A 14,531-nucleotide genomic window follows, 5' to 3' on the forward strand; every position below is an offset into this window, starting at 1 on the left:
GTTAGAAATAAGTGTGGTATTTTAAAGAAAAATAAAATTTTTGAAATTTTCCATTTTATCTTTCTTCCAATTAAAGGATGGCAAAGCAGAAAAAGCTGATACCTCTACTTCTGGAAAAACAAGTATGAGATCAATTCTTGAAAATCTGAGTGATCTTTGGGATCAAGAGCAATATGATTCAGAGTACAGCCTGGAAAATTTTATGCATTCTCTCAAATAACTATCAAATATTTTAAATGCAGTTGCTGCTAGTTCAGTAACATATCTGCTGATATTCAGCAAATTTCAAAGTTTATGGTGAACTTTTAGCTCAATTTGTAAATAGATCTGAAGAATATTCAGCATAACGCTGGTCCTTGTTTCACTGGGGGGAACAAGTTATTCTCAAACATTTGCACTGTATTAAATTTAAATGTTAATGTGAAAAATGGTTTAAATTTTACACGCTGAATAGCGCAGAGCAGAGGAACCAAACCAGGTTTACATGTGCCGCCATGGGTGTTCTTACAGGGAACGAGCCTCCTATCTTTACATAGTCACACTTTGTACAGGATAATATCCACGAGTACTTTAGTGTTCATGTACATTTTTTCTTTTAAATAGAACTTGTTTTTTATAAATGATTAAAACTAGGGCTTTTTTTTTGGTATAAAAGCCTTAATGAGCCATAATTTTAAGGATAAAGACTACAATTATTGGTTACGCTTGGAACATGAGAATCTTAGAATGAATTGAACCAGGCCCTTGCTGGAAACGTTTATATATTTAATGCAGAGGCATAGTGTTTTTCAAATCTTTAACATCATTTTGTCAACTTTTAAAATATTATCAACTATTCTAAATACAAGTAATGTTCTATTTAAGCCTATCATAACATCCTGTTAAGAGGGTGTTTTTTAATTTATCTAAGGGCTAGGATATAGCCAGATTCAGAGAACATATGTACTCAATAGGTTTCAATCATATATATAATATATTTTTTGTAACTATGAACATATACAGTTTTCCAGAAGTAGATTTTACACTGTTTAGAATTTCAAAATCTATGGTGAAAAGACTGTTTATTGTAGTAATGCATGACTGAAGCATAAAAGGGAGAAATGATTCCTTTATATACACAAACATACATAAATACACATATCTATATGCACAGGCATACCTGTCCTGCATCTGAAAAGGTGCTTGGTATTGGCACTAAAATCATGTAGTTATACTGGGCAGCAATAATTGGGCATGAAGCTGATTAGTGTTAGAAAAGTGAGCTCAATAGCAAGGGTGGGTATATGTATATAGATATGCATGTATGTGTATATATATAATTTTATAAATTTCACACATAAATTAATACATGCCTGTGTGCATATAAATATGTATGGATATATTTGTATATACATGTACAGGAAATAGACATCCCCCAGGTTTGTGGCTGGCCATACACATAGGCATCGGTTTAAAAACCATCAGACCTCAGCTGTAAAATAACTTTGTTTAAAGTTATACTGTTCTGCAGCATTTAGACATGGACATGTGTCACATTTCAGTAGCTTTGACAACCATACTGTAACATTAAACATAGCATTCCACAAGAGAATAAAAAAAGATTTAACTGTAAAATATGTGTAACTGTGTGTTATTTGTAGGAAATGATCACTAGAAAAAGCAAAAGATTAATTTAGATACATCCTAAAAAAAAAAGAAAAACATCTTTTTTCTTTCTAAAGGTTATTTTTTTCATTATTGAGAATTTATGTCAAACTCAATAGAAGACCAAAAGGAAATTCCTGACTGTACATAGAACATCCATTCTGTATAGCACACAGTAAGCTGTTTGGGAATATATGACCACTTAGAGGCAAAAGTGGGGCGACTATAAGAACATAATAGAAACTACAGAAAAATAAAAAGCACTGTTCCAGATACTCAATCTCAGCACACTCTTACACGTCCTGATTACAGACAGACCCCCCATTTCCCAGAACACTTGCCGGCGGCATCCACACTGACCGTAGGAGCGAGTGTTAAGCGCCAGAGTAGACAGTGTGAGGCTGTGAAGCAAAAACCTGAGTTGTGCCAATTAACAGAAGATATTTGCCATCCAGCAAGTCAGTGTCAGACATCAAAAACTGCCTCTTAGGACTTACCTGCTGGTCAGTGGCTGGGAAAACGACAGCTACATGAAGAATGGTATTAGAACATTCCCTAATACCACAGGCAGAAATAAACTCTGAATGGATTAAAGACCTGAATGTAAGGCCAGACACTATAAAACTCTTAAAGGAACCATAGGCAGGACACTGTAATACAAATCACAGCAAGATCTTTTTTGACCCACTTAAGCATAATGAAAATAAAAACAAAAATACATAGGACCTAATTACACTTAAAAGCTTTTGCACAGCAAAGGAAACTATAAGACAAAAAGACAACCCTTAGAATGGGAGAAAATATTTGCAAACAAAGCAACTGACAAATGATTAATCTCTAAAATATACAAGCAATTCATGTAGCTCAATATAGGAAAAAAAAAAAAAATGGGTGGAAGACCTAAGTTGACATTTTTCCAAAGATGACATACTGATGGCCGACAAACATGAAAAGATGCTCTACACTGCTAATTTTTAGAGAAATGCAAATCAAAACTTCAATGAGGTATCACCTCATACTAGTTTAAATAGTCATCAAAAAATCTACAAACAATGCTGGAGAGGGTAAGGACAGAAGGGAACCTTCTTAGTGGGAGTGTAAATTGACGGAAAACAGTATGGAGGTTCCTTAAAAAATTAAAAATAGAACTACCATATGAACCAGCAATCCTATTACTGGGCATATACACAGAGAAAACTAGAATTCAACAAGACACAGGTACGCCAGTGTTCACTGCAACAATATCTACAATAGCCAGGACATGGTAGCAACCTAAATGTCCGTAAACAGAGGAAAGGATAAAGAAGATGTGGTGCATTTATATAATGGTAAATCAGCCATAAAAAAGGGACAAAACTGGGTCATTAGTAGAGACATGGATGGACCTAGAGAGTGTCATGCACGGTGAAGTCAGAAAAACATGCTGTATATTAACACATATATGTGGAGTCTAGGAAAATGGTACAGATGATCTTATTTGCAAAGCAGAAATAGAGATGTAGAGAATGAATATACAGATACCAAGGAGGAAAGGGGAGGGGAGCACTGGGAGACTGGGATTGACGTATATATGCTACTGATTGCTGTTGTTGTCATTCAGTCGCAAAGTTATGTCTTACTCTTTTGTGACTCCATAAACCGTAGATGGACAGACCCCTCTGTCCATGGGATTTCCCAGGCAAGAATACTGGAATGGGTTGCCATTTCCTCCCGACACCAGGTATCAGACCTGAGTCTCCAGCTGACTGCAGACCAGAAAATTTGTAAATGGATGGTTTGATGTTACTGCAAATAATACAAAACAGATCTGGGTGGAAAAAAAATAAAACCAAATGTGTCTCCATCTCCATTTTGGTTCTCGCAGAGCTGGGTAAATGGTGTCATGAGGAGATACAGAACACTGAAAAAGGAACAGATTGGGAAAGGGGAGAGTAGGAAATCAAGAATTATCTTTTGGTTGTTAAATTGATATCCTTATATCAAAAGTAGAGACGGTGACTTAAAGGAAAGGTCAACCTGGAAATATAAATTTGGGGAAGGCAGTATTTGTAAGACGTGTGGGACCGAATGAGATCTCCTGCAGTTTTATTTATATAGTGAAGTACTATACAGCAGGGGAAAATCAATGAGTATACCATGGATAAGTCTCAAAAACTTGAGGTTGAATGCAAAAATAATATGTATAGTCAAGTCTATATATACTAAAAACAGGCAAAAATGAAACACTTATTTGATATATACAAATAAATCACATATATTGTTATTTCACATTTGAAAAATAAAAAACTGAGTGACATTCATATGAACAACACATTGATTATGTCCTACTCTGGTGATGGAAGTAAAGTCCAATGCTGTAAAGAACAATACTGCATAGGAACCTGGAATGTTAGGTCCATGAGTCAAGGTAAATTGTAAGTGGTCAAAGAGGAGATGACATCAAACAGGAGAGTGAACATCACATTTTAGGAATCAGTGAACTAAAATGGACTGGAATAGGTCAATTTAACTCAGAGGACCATTATATCTACTACTGTGGGCAGGAATCCCTTAGAGGAAATGGAGTAGCCCTCATAATCAACAAGAGAGTCCAAAATGCAGTACTTGGATGCAATCACAAAAACGACAGAATGATGTTTGTTCGTTCCCAAGACAAACCGTTCAACAATATCACAGTAATCCAAGTCTGTGCTCCAACCAGGCATGCTGAAGAAGCTGAACAGTTCTGTGAAGACCTAAAAGACCTAGAACTAACACACAAAAAAGATGTCCTTTTCATTATAGGGGACTGGAATGCAAAAGTAGGTATCAACAGATACCTGGAGTGACAGGTAAATTTGGCCTTGGAACACAAAATGTAGCAGGGCAAAGACTAATAGAGTTCTGCCGAGAGAACACACTGGTCATAGCAAACACCCTCTTCCAACAACACAGGAGAAGACTCTACACATGGACGTCACCAGATGGTCAATACCAAAATCAGACTGATTATATTCTTTGCAGTCAAAGATGGAGAAACTATATGGTCAGCCAAAACAAGGCCGGGAGCTGGCTGTGACTCAGATCATGAACTCCTTATTGCAAAATTCAGACTTAAATTGAAGAAAATAGGGAAAACCACTAGACCATACAGGTATGACCTAAATCAGATCCCTTAGGATTATAAAGTGGAAGTGACTTAACAAATTCAAGGGATTAGATCTAATAGAGGGCCAGAAGAACTATGGACGAAGGTTCGTGACATTTTACAGGAAGCAGGGCTCAACGCCATCCCCAAGAAAAAGAAATGCAAAAAGGCAAAATGGTTATCTGAAGAAGCCTTACAAATAGCTGAGAAAATATGAGAAGCGAAAGGCAAAGGAAAAGATATTCCCATTTGGCAACACAGTTCCTTTTGTGAAAGGTAAAAGGAAAGATATACCCATTTGAACGCAGAGTTCCAAAGAATAACAGAGATAAGAAAGCCTTCCTAACTGATCAACACAAAGAAAGAGGAAAACAATAGAATGGGAAAGACTAGAGATCTCTTCAAGAAAATTAGAGATACCAAGGGAACATTTCATGCAAAGATGGGCACAATAAAGGACAGAAATGGCATGGACCTAACAGAAGTAGAAGATATTAAGAAGAGGTGGCAAGAATACACAGAAGAAGGATACAATAAAGATCTTCATGACCCAGATAACCATGACAGTGTAATCACTCGCCTAAAGCCAGACATCCTGGAATGCGAAGTCAAGTGGGAAGCATCACTATGAACAAAGCTAGTGGAGGTGATGGAATTCCAGTTGAGCTATTTCAAATTCTGAAAGATGATGCTGTGAAAGTGTTGCACTCAATATGGCAGCAAATTTGGAAAACTCAGCAGTGGCCACAGGACTGGAAAAGGTCAGTTTTCATTCCAATCCCAAAGGCAATGCCAAAGAATGTTCAAACTACCGCACAATTGCACTCATCTCACACTCTAGCAAAGTACTGCTCAAAATTCTTCAAGCCAGGCTTCAACAGTAAGTGAACTGTGAACTTCCAGATGTTCAAGCTGGATTCAGAAAAGGCAGAGGAACCAGAGATCAAATTGCCAACATCTGTTGGATCATCGCAAAAGCAAGACAGTTCCATAAAAAAAATTCTACTTCTGCTTTACTGACTATGCCAAAGCCTCTGACTGTGTGGATCACCACAAACTGTGAGAAATTCTTCAAGAGATAGGAATATCAGATCACCTTCCTACCTCCTGAGAAATCTGTATACAGGTCAAGAAGCAACAATTAGAACTGGACTTGGAACAACACATGGGTTCCAAATCGGGAAAGGAGTACGTCAAGGCTGTTTACCGTCACCCTGCTTATTTAATTTATATGCAGAGTACATCATGCAAAATGCTGGGCTGGATGAAGCACAAACTGGAATCATGATTGCTGGAAGAAATACCAGTAACCTCAAATATGCAGATGACACCACCCTTATGGCAGAAAGTGAAGAAGAACTAAAGAGCCTCTTGATGAAAGTGAAAGAGGAGAGTGAAAAAGGTGGCATAAAACCCAACACTCAGAAAACTAAGATCAGGGCATCCGGTCCCATCACTTTATGGCAAATAGATGGGGAAACAATGGAAAAAGTGACACACTTTATTTTCTTGGGCTCCAAAATCCCTGCAGATGGTGACTGCAGCCATGAAATTGAAAGATGCTTGCTGCTTGGAAGAAGAGTTATGACCAACCTAGACAGCATATTAAAAAGCAGAGATATTACTTTGCCAACAAAGGTCCGTCTAGTCAAGGCTATGGTTTTTCCAGTGGTCATGTATGGATGTGAGAGTTGGACTGTAAAGAAAGCTGAGCACTGAAGAATTGATGCTTTTGAACTGTGGTGTTGGAGAAGACTCTTGAGAGTCCCTTGGACAGCAAGGAGATCCAACTAGTCAATCCTAAAGGATATCAGTCCTGAATATTCACTGGAAGGACTGATGTTGAAGCTGAAACTCCAATACTTCGGCCATCTGATGCGAAGAACCGACTCATCTGAAAAGACCCTGATGCTGGGAAAGATTGAAGGTGAGAGGAGAAGGGGACAATACAGGATGAGATGGTTGGATGGCATCACTGACTGAACGGACGTGAGTTTGAGTAAGCTCCCGGAGTTGGTGATGGACAGGGAGGCCTGGCGTGCTGCAGTCCATGGGGTTGCAAAGAGTTGAACACAGCTGAGTGACTGAACTGAACTCTGTACCAAACACAATGGGAGAAGCTTAAAAACCAGTGAGGAAGGAGAGGATACATAAGCCAACAGCTCACACAGTCAATTAACCTCAGAAGTAGACCTCGAGGCAGAAACTATTATTTGGATTAAAGAGGGGTATCTCATAATGATAAAGTGATTTCAGTTAACCAGGAAGTTAGAACAACTCCAAATTGATATACACCTCAAAATCCATAAAGGACAAATAACTACTTCAAAGGAAATGGACAAGGAATATTAGAGGTCTTAACACACCTCCTTCAGTAGAATAAGCAGACCCTCCCACTCCCAAAATAGGCAGCAGTGTATACGTAATTTGAATAATACAGTTAATAAGCATGACAGCTGACGTAGCTGCAGAATACATTCTTTGGAAGCTTATGTGTAACACTCACCAAAACTGACCATACGCTGAGTCATAATGCAAGTCCCAGCACGTTTTTAAAAAATGAAAATCACATACACAGTGTTTACTTTCTCCACTCCTGTTGAAGAGAGTGTAGTATTGGCATAAAGACCGATCAAAAGTATGTTTGAGGCCCTTCCTTTTGTAATATGGCAATAAAAAAAAGAAAGCACACACATCAGAAAATAAGATACACAACTTCTGATTTACAATGATTGTCTATGTAGAAAATTCCAAACAATCTATAAGAAAAGCTACTAGAATTGAGTTCAGGAAGTTCTCAGGATACAAAGTCAACATACAGAAATTAAAATGTATTTCTATACGTTTGGCAATAAAAAACTGGAAATTGAAAATTTTAAACATTTATATGATAGCACTGAAGTCCATAAAACAAGCCTTAGAAAATATTTAAAAGGTTTGTGTGCTGAAAACTACAAAATGCTCATGAAAGAAATAAAGAAGTTCTTAAAAAATAGAGATACACATTACATTCATGGATTCAAAACTGTTAAGATTGCAGTTATCTCCATATAGGTCTATAGGCACAAAGCAATTCCAATCAAAATTCCAGGAGAACATTTTGTAGAAATAAAACAGACTCTAAAATTTATATAGAAAGGCAAAGGAGGGTGTCCCTGGAGGCTCAGTGGTCAGGAATTCGCCTGCTAATGCAGGAGACACATGGGTTCCATCCCTGGTCTGGGAAGATCCCACATGGCATGGAGCAACTAAGGCCACGAGCCACCAGTACTGAAGCCTCTGTGCCCCAGAGCCCGGGCTCCACAAGAGAAGCCCCTGAAGCCTGTGTGCCCCAGAGCCCAGGCTCCACAAGAGAAGCCCCTGCAGCGAGAAGCCCAGGCGCTGCACCCAGAGAGCGGCCCCACAGCGAGAGAAGCCTGCGTGCGGTAACAGACCCAGCACAGCCAAAATAAAGCTTAGAAAGGCAAAAGAGCCACAAGGATAAAAAACAACTATGAAAAAGGAAACAGCCAGAAGACTTAAACTGCCAGATTTTAAAGCTTACTGTAAATGTAATCAATAGAGTGTCGTACTGGCATAAAGACAAATTACTGGAACAGAATTGATTGCCTACAAAAAATGACACTAAAATTCTATATAATAAATTACCAATTGATTTTCTACAAAGGTGCTAAAGCAATTCAATGGAGAAGACAATCTTTTCAAAAATTGTGTCCATATGCTAAAAAAAAATCCTCACAACTCCAAACATACCTTACGTCTTGTGCAAAATTTAATTCAAAGTTAATCATGGACAAACATAACAAACCTAAAGCTGATTAACTCCTGCAGAAACAGAAAACATCAGAGAAAAACTCTGTGATGTTGGGTTGGGTGATGCGTTCTTAGAAATGATACCAAAAGCATGATCCATGAAGAAAAACTAAGTCAAACTTCACTAGTGGTCCAGTGGTCGGGAGTCTGCCTGCCAACGCAGGGGACCAAGGTTTGAACCTGGTGCGGGAAGATCCAGGTGCCGTGGAGCAACTAAGCCACGTACCACCACCACCACCGAGAGCAGGTCCTAGAGCCCGAGAGCTGCAGCTGCTGAGGGCAACGTGCCCCGGAGCCTGTGTCCTACACCAGGAGAAGCCACCGCAAGGAGAAGCCCGCTCTACGATGAAGAGTAGCCCTTGCTCGCCACGACAAAGACCCAGTGCAGCCCAAAATAATCTTTTTTTAAAAGTTGTGCTTTGGAAAAAATTAAGAACTTCCACGATTTGAAAGACACTAGAAAGAATGAAGAGTCACAGCATGAGAGAAAATACTTCCAAATCACATAACTGATATCAGGCTTATAGCTTGAGCATATCAAGAACACATAAAGAACTTCTAAAACTCAGTAAGCAACCCAATTTAAAAACAAGCAAAAGATCTGAACAGGCACATCACCTAATTAGACGCACTGAAGATAAATAAGCGCATGAAAGATGTTGAAGGTCTTTTCCAACAGCGTGTGGTGGTATATCCACTCCAAGTACACCCCTACGAGAAGAAGTCACAATTTTAAAGCCAGACAATACGAACTGTTGATGAAGATGCAGAGCAAAGTGTATGGCCACTTTGGAAAACAGTTTGGCTGTTTTTTAAAAAGGTAAACCAATCCCATTCCGAGTTACATACCTGAGTGTAATGAAAGATGTTCACACAAAAACTTGTACACAAATGTTTATAGCAGCTTTATTTATAATAGACAAAGGGTGCAAACCACACAAATGCCCATTAACTGACAAACGGATACATCTGACAAATGGTATTTTTGGCCATAAAAGTGAATAAAGTACTGATATGTGTGACACTATGGATGAACCCTGAAAACATTTTCCTCAGTGCAAGAGCTCAGTCACAGAGGACCACACAGTACACGATTCCATTCATGCGAGACTTCCAGAAAGGGGAGCTGTACAGGGGAGGAAGAAGGCTAGTGACTGCTAAGGCTGGGAGAGTGCTATCAGGTGGGCCATAGGGAAGGGGTCGGATTTCTCTGTGAGGAAAATGCTGTAATATTGACTGTGCTGATGGTTGCTGTACCTGTGAATATATAAAAAATAACTGAATTGCACACTTAAAATGGGTTAACTATATATGAATTTTATCTCAAAAAATTGTTTTTGGGTTTCTTTGGCCATACCACATGGCATATGGGATCTTAGTTCCCAGACCAGGGGTCACACCCATGCCTCCTGCAGTGGAAGCATGGATTTTTAACCACAGGACTGCAGGGAAGTCCAAAAACTTTTTTAAAAGATGGTTTCTAGGGAAACCCAAAGGAAAGAGGAGAGACAAAAACAAGAACCCTAGTGGCAACTGAAGCCACCAACACCTACAACTACAGCAAACACTAAACAGAGCCCAGTTCAGTTCAGTCACTCAGTCGTGTCTGACTCTGCAACCCCATGAATCGCAGCACGCCAGGCCTCCCTGTCCATCACCACCTCCCGGAGTTCACTCAGACTCACGTCCATCGAGTCAGTGATGCCATCCAGCCATCTCATCCTCTGTCGTCCCCTTCTCCTCCTGCCCCAATCCCTCCCAGCATCAGAGTCTTTTCCAATGAGTCAACTCTTTGCATGAGGTGGCCAAAGTACTGGAGTTTCAGCTTTAGCATCATTCCTTCCAAAGAAATCCCAGGGCTGATCTCCTTCAGAATGGACCGGTTGGATCTCCTTACAGTCCAAGGGACTCTCAAGAGTCTTCTCCAACACCACAGTTCAAGAGCATCAAATCTTTGGTGCTCAGCTTTCTTTATAGTCCAACTCTCACATCCATACATGACTACTGGAAAAACCATAGCCTTGATTAGACGGACCTTTGTTAACAAAGTAATGTCTCTACTTTTTAATATGCTGTCTAGGTTGGTCATAACTTTCCTTCCAAGGAGTAAGCATCTTTTAATTTCATGGCTGCAGTCACCATCTGCAGTGATTTTGGAGCCCCTCCCCAAAATAAAATCAGCCACTGTTTCCACTCAAATAGATAAAATCTGACAGTAAAGGCTTATTTACCTATTTCCCAATATGTCATGTGCAGCTTTCAACAAAAAATTACAGATAAGAAATGACACAATTTGGAGACAAAGCAAGCATCATTATCAGGCTTTGGAATTATCATATTATAAATTTAATGGCCACACTGCTGCTGCTTAGCTGCTCAGTCATGTCCGACTCTTTGCAACCTCACAGACTGTAGCTGGCCAAGCTCCTCTGTCAATGAGATTTCCCAGGCAAGAATACTGGAGTGGGTTGCCATTCCTTTTTCCAGGGATCTTCCCAACCCAGGGATCAAACTCAGGTCTCCTGCATTGCAGGCAGATTCTTTGCCATCTGAGCGACCAGGGAAGCCCAATGGCCATAGTACCCAAAGCAATTATATATTTAATGAGATTCCTATCAAATTATCCATAACATTTTCCACAGAACTAGAATAAATAATCCTAAAATTTATGTGGAACATAAAAGATCCAGAATTGCCAAAACAATCCTGAGGAAAAAGAGCAAAGCAGGAGGCATAACCCTCCCAGACTTCAGAAAATACTACAAAGCTACAGTAATCAAACCAGCATGGCACTGGCACAAGAACAGACATACAGATCATGGAACAGAACAGAGAGCTCAGAAACAGACAGCCCACACACCTGCAGTCCATTAATCTTCAACAAAGGAGGCAAAAATACACAACAGAGAAAAGACAGTCTTTTCAGCAAAGGAGGCAAGAACATACCTTGGAGAAAAGACAGTATTTTCAGCAATCTGTTGGGAAAGTTGGACAGCTGCATGCAAACCAATGAAATTAGAACACGCCCCCATGCCATACACAAAAATAAACTCAAAATGGCTTAAAGACTTGCACATAAGACCTGATACCATAAAACCCTTATAAGAGAACATAGGCAAAACATTCTCTAACAAATTGTACCAATGCTTCCTTAGGTCAGTTTCCCAAAGCAATAGAAATAAACGCAAAAATAAACAAATAGAACCTAGTCAAACTTACAAGCCTTTGCACAGCAAAGAAAACCATAAACAAAATGAAAAGATAACCCAAAGGAAAGAGGGGGGACAAAGACCAGGATACTAGAGGAAACTGAAGCCGCTGACACTACAGCAAACATGGAAGGGTGCCCAACAGCCAGCCAGACGGAAACCTTATGCTAAAAGCCTGTTCATCTACTTCCCTGGGAGAAAATATTTAAATGATGTGACCAACAGGGTTCAATTTTCAAAATACACAAACAGCTCATATAACTCAGTAACAACACACACACACACACAAAACCAACTGAAAAACGGGTGGAGTTCTCTGGTGGTCCGGTGGTTAAGGATCCACCTGCTAATGCAGCGAGCATGGGTTTGATCCCTGGTCTGGGAAGACAACGCATGCCTCCGGGCACTGAGCCCGTGCGCTGCGACTGCTAAAGCCCATGCACCTTAAAGCCCGTGCTCGGCAACAGGAGAAACCACCACAGGGAGAGGCCTGGGCACCGAAACTAGAGAGTGGGCCCGCTCGCCAGAACCAGAGAAAGCCCGAGCACAGCAACAAAGACCCAGCACCATCAAAAATAAATAAATGAATAAAATAATACTTTTTTGAAAAAAGAACTAAAAAAATAGTCTACAAAAACGCTGGACAGGGTGTGGAGAAAAAGAGAACCCTCTTATACCGTTTAGTCACTCATCTGTGTCCCAACTCTGCAAACCTCTAGACTGTACAGCCCCTCAGGCTCCTCTGTCCATAGGATTTTTCAGGCAAGAATCCTGGAGTGGGTTGTTGCCATTTCCTACTCCAGGGGATCTACCTGACCCAGGGATTGACCCACATCTCCTGTTTCCTGTACTGCTGGTGGATTCTTTACCTGCTGAGCCAAATGTAAATTGGTGTAGCCACTATGGAAAACAGCAAGGAGTTTTCCTCAAAAAACAGGAGTTGCTATATGACCAGCAATCCCATTCCTAGGCATATACTAAGACAAAACTATCATCTGAAAAGATAATGCACCCCTATGTTAACAGCCCCCTTCATGGATCACAGCCTTGTGGTGGTGAAGGGGCTTGCCAACTCAGTGAAGCTATGAGCCATGCCTGGCAGGGCCACCCAAGACAGATGGGTCACACTGAAGAGCTCTGACAAAGCGTGGTCCACTGGAGAAGGAAATGGCAATCCATTGCAGTGTTCTTACCTGGAGAACCCCACGGACAGCGTGAAACAACACAAAGCTATGACGTCAGAAGATGAGCCCCCCAGGTCGGAAAGTGTCCAATATGCTCTGGGGAAGAGTGGAGGGCAATTAAAGCTCCAGAAAGAATGAAGTGGCTGGGCCAAAATGGAAACAGTATCCAGCATCACCGGCTCAATGGACATAGACCTGAGCAAACTCCAGGAGACGGTGGCGAACAGCGGAGCCGAGCCTGCTAAAGTGCATGGGGTCGTAGAGTCAGACGTGACTTAGCGACTGAGCAACGCCAACAAATGTTCATAGCAATACTGCTTTCAACACCAAGACACGGGAACAACCTATATTATTTGGATGAATGTCCATTGACAGGTGATGGATGAAGAAAATGTGGTACATCGAGACAGTGGACACTGTTCAGTCATAAAAGAGGACGCAGTAATGCCATCTGCGGCAGCGCAGAAGGACCTCGGGATGAGCATTCTGAGCGAGGTCACGCACAGTCAAATACCGGTAAGACAGCACTCGTGTGGATTAAAAAACAGAAATGAGCTTGTCTATAAAACAGACTCACAGACATGGAGAACAGAAGTGTGGTTGCTGAGGGGGAGGAAGGGAAGGAGAGGGATGGAGTGGATTAGCAGATGCCAACTACATATATAGAATGATAAACACCAAGGTCCTACAGCACAGCATAGAGAGCTGTATTTATATTCTGTGATGAACCGTCCTGCAAAAGAACACGAGAAAGAGTGTGTGCATACACCCACACACACACGTATGTACATATATAAATAGTCACTTTGCTGTACAGCGGATTCACACAACATTGTAAAGCAACTACACTGCAATAAAAATGTTTTTAAAAAGAAAATGCTAGAAGTCAAAAACACTGTAACAGAAATGAAAAGTACCTTTGGTGGGCTCACAGTGGAGTTGACACTGAGTCAGTGAATTTGAAGATATGTTAATAAAAACTTCCCAAACTGAAATGCAAAGAGGAAAAAAAAAATGAAAACGACACACTATTCAAGAATTAAGAAACAATTATGGTGTAACACATGTAATGGAATAGCAGAATGAGAGACAGAGGAAGGAGTAAAAGAAATATTTTAACTAATAATGATTGAGAATTTTCCAATATTAGCCTCACAAAGCAAACCACAGATCCAGGAAGCTCAGCAAACACCAAGCAGAAGAAACACCCCCTCACCCCAAATCTACACCCAGGCATACCATATCTAAAGTGTGGACAGCCAAGCAGAAGAAACACCCCCTCACCCCAAATCTACACCCAGGCATACCATATCTAAAGTGTGGACAGCCAAGCAGAAGAAAACACCCCCTCACCCCAAATCTACACCCAGGCATACCATATCTAAAGTGTGGACAATCAAAGATGATAGTTTCCCTTACCCCGAATCTACACCCAGGCATATCATATTTAAAGTGTGGACAATCAAAGACAAAAGTTTTTGAAAGAAGCCAGAAGCAAAAAAGACCTTCCCTATGGAGAAACAATAATAAAAATTACATTGGACTTGTCTTCAT

At 40.3% G+C, this 14,531-nt stretch overlaps 2 protein-coding genes across 3 annotated transcripts in view; one reads left to right on the top strand and one right to left on the bottom strand.

Annotated features, from left to right (window-relative positions):
• BTAF1 (B-TFIID TATA-box binding protein associated factor 1) overlaps window positions 1-1,614 on the top strand; it is an 87,852-nt gene extending 86,238 nt beyond the window's left edge. For both annotated transcript variants that reach the window (XM_061402793.1, XM_061402795.1), the window contains one exon: window positions 77-1,614. In XM_061402793.1, the coding sequence (XP_061258777.1) occupies window positions 77-220 (144 nt within the window). In that variant the 3' untranslated portion in view covers window positions 221-1,614. The remainder of the gene's footprint in view (window positions 1-76) is intronic.
• CPEB3 (cytoplasmic polyadenylation element binding protein 3) overlaps window positions 1-14,531 on the bottom strand; it is a 265,126-nt gene that overhangs the window by 25,359 nt on the left and 225,236 nt on the right. The gene's annotated exons all lie outside the window — the stretch shown is intronic.

The sequence above is a fragment of the Bos javanicus genome, chromosome 26 (assembly GCF_032452875.1).
Source record: "Bos javanicus breed banteng chromosome 26, ARS-OSU_banteng_1.0, whole genome shotgun sequence".
Taxonomy (NCBI): Eukaryota; Metazoa; Chordata; class Mammalia; order Artiodactyla; family Bovidae; genus Bos; species Bos javanicus.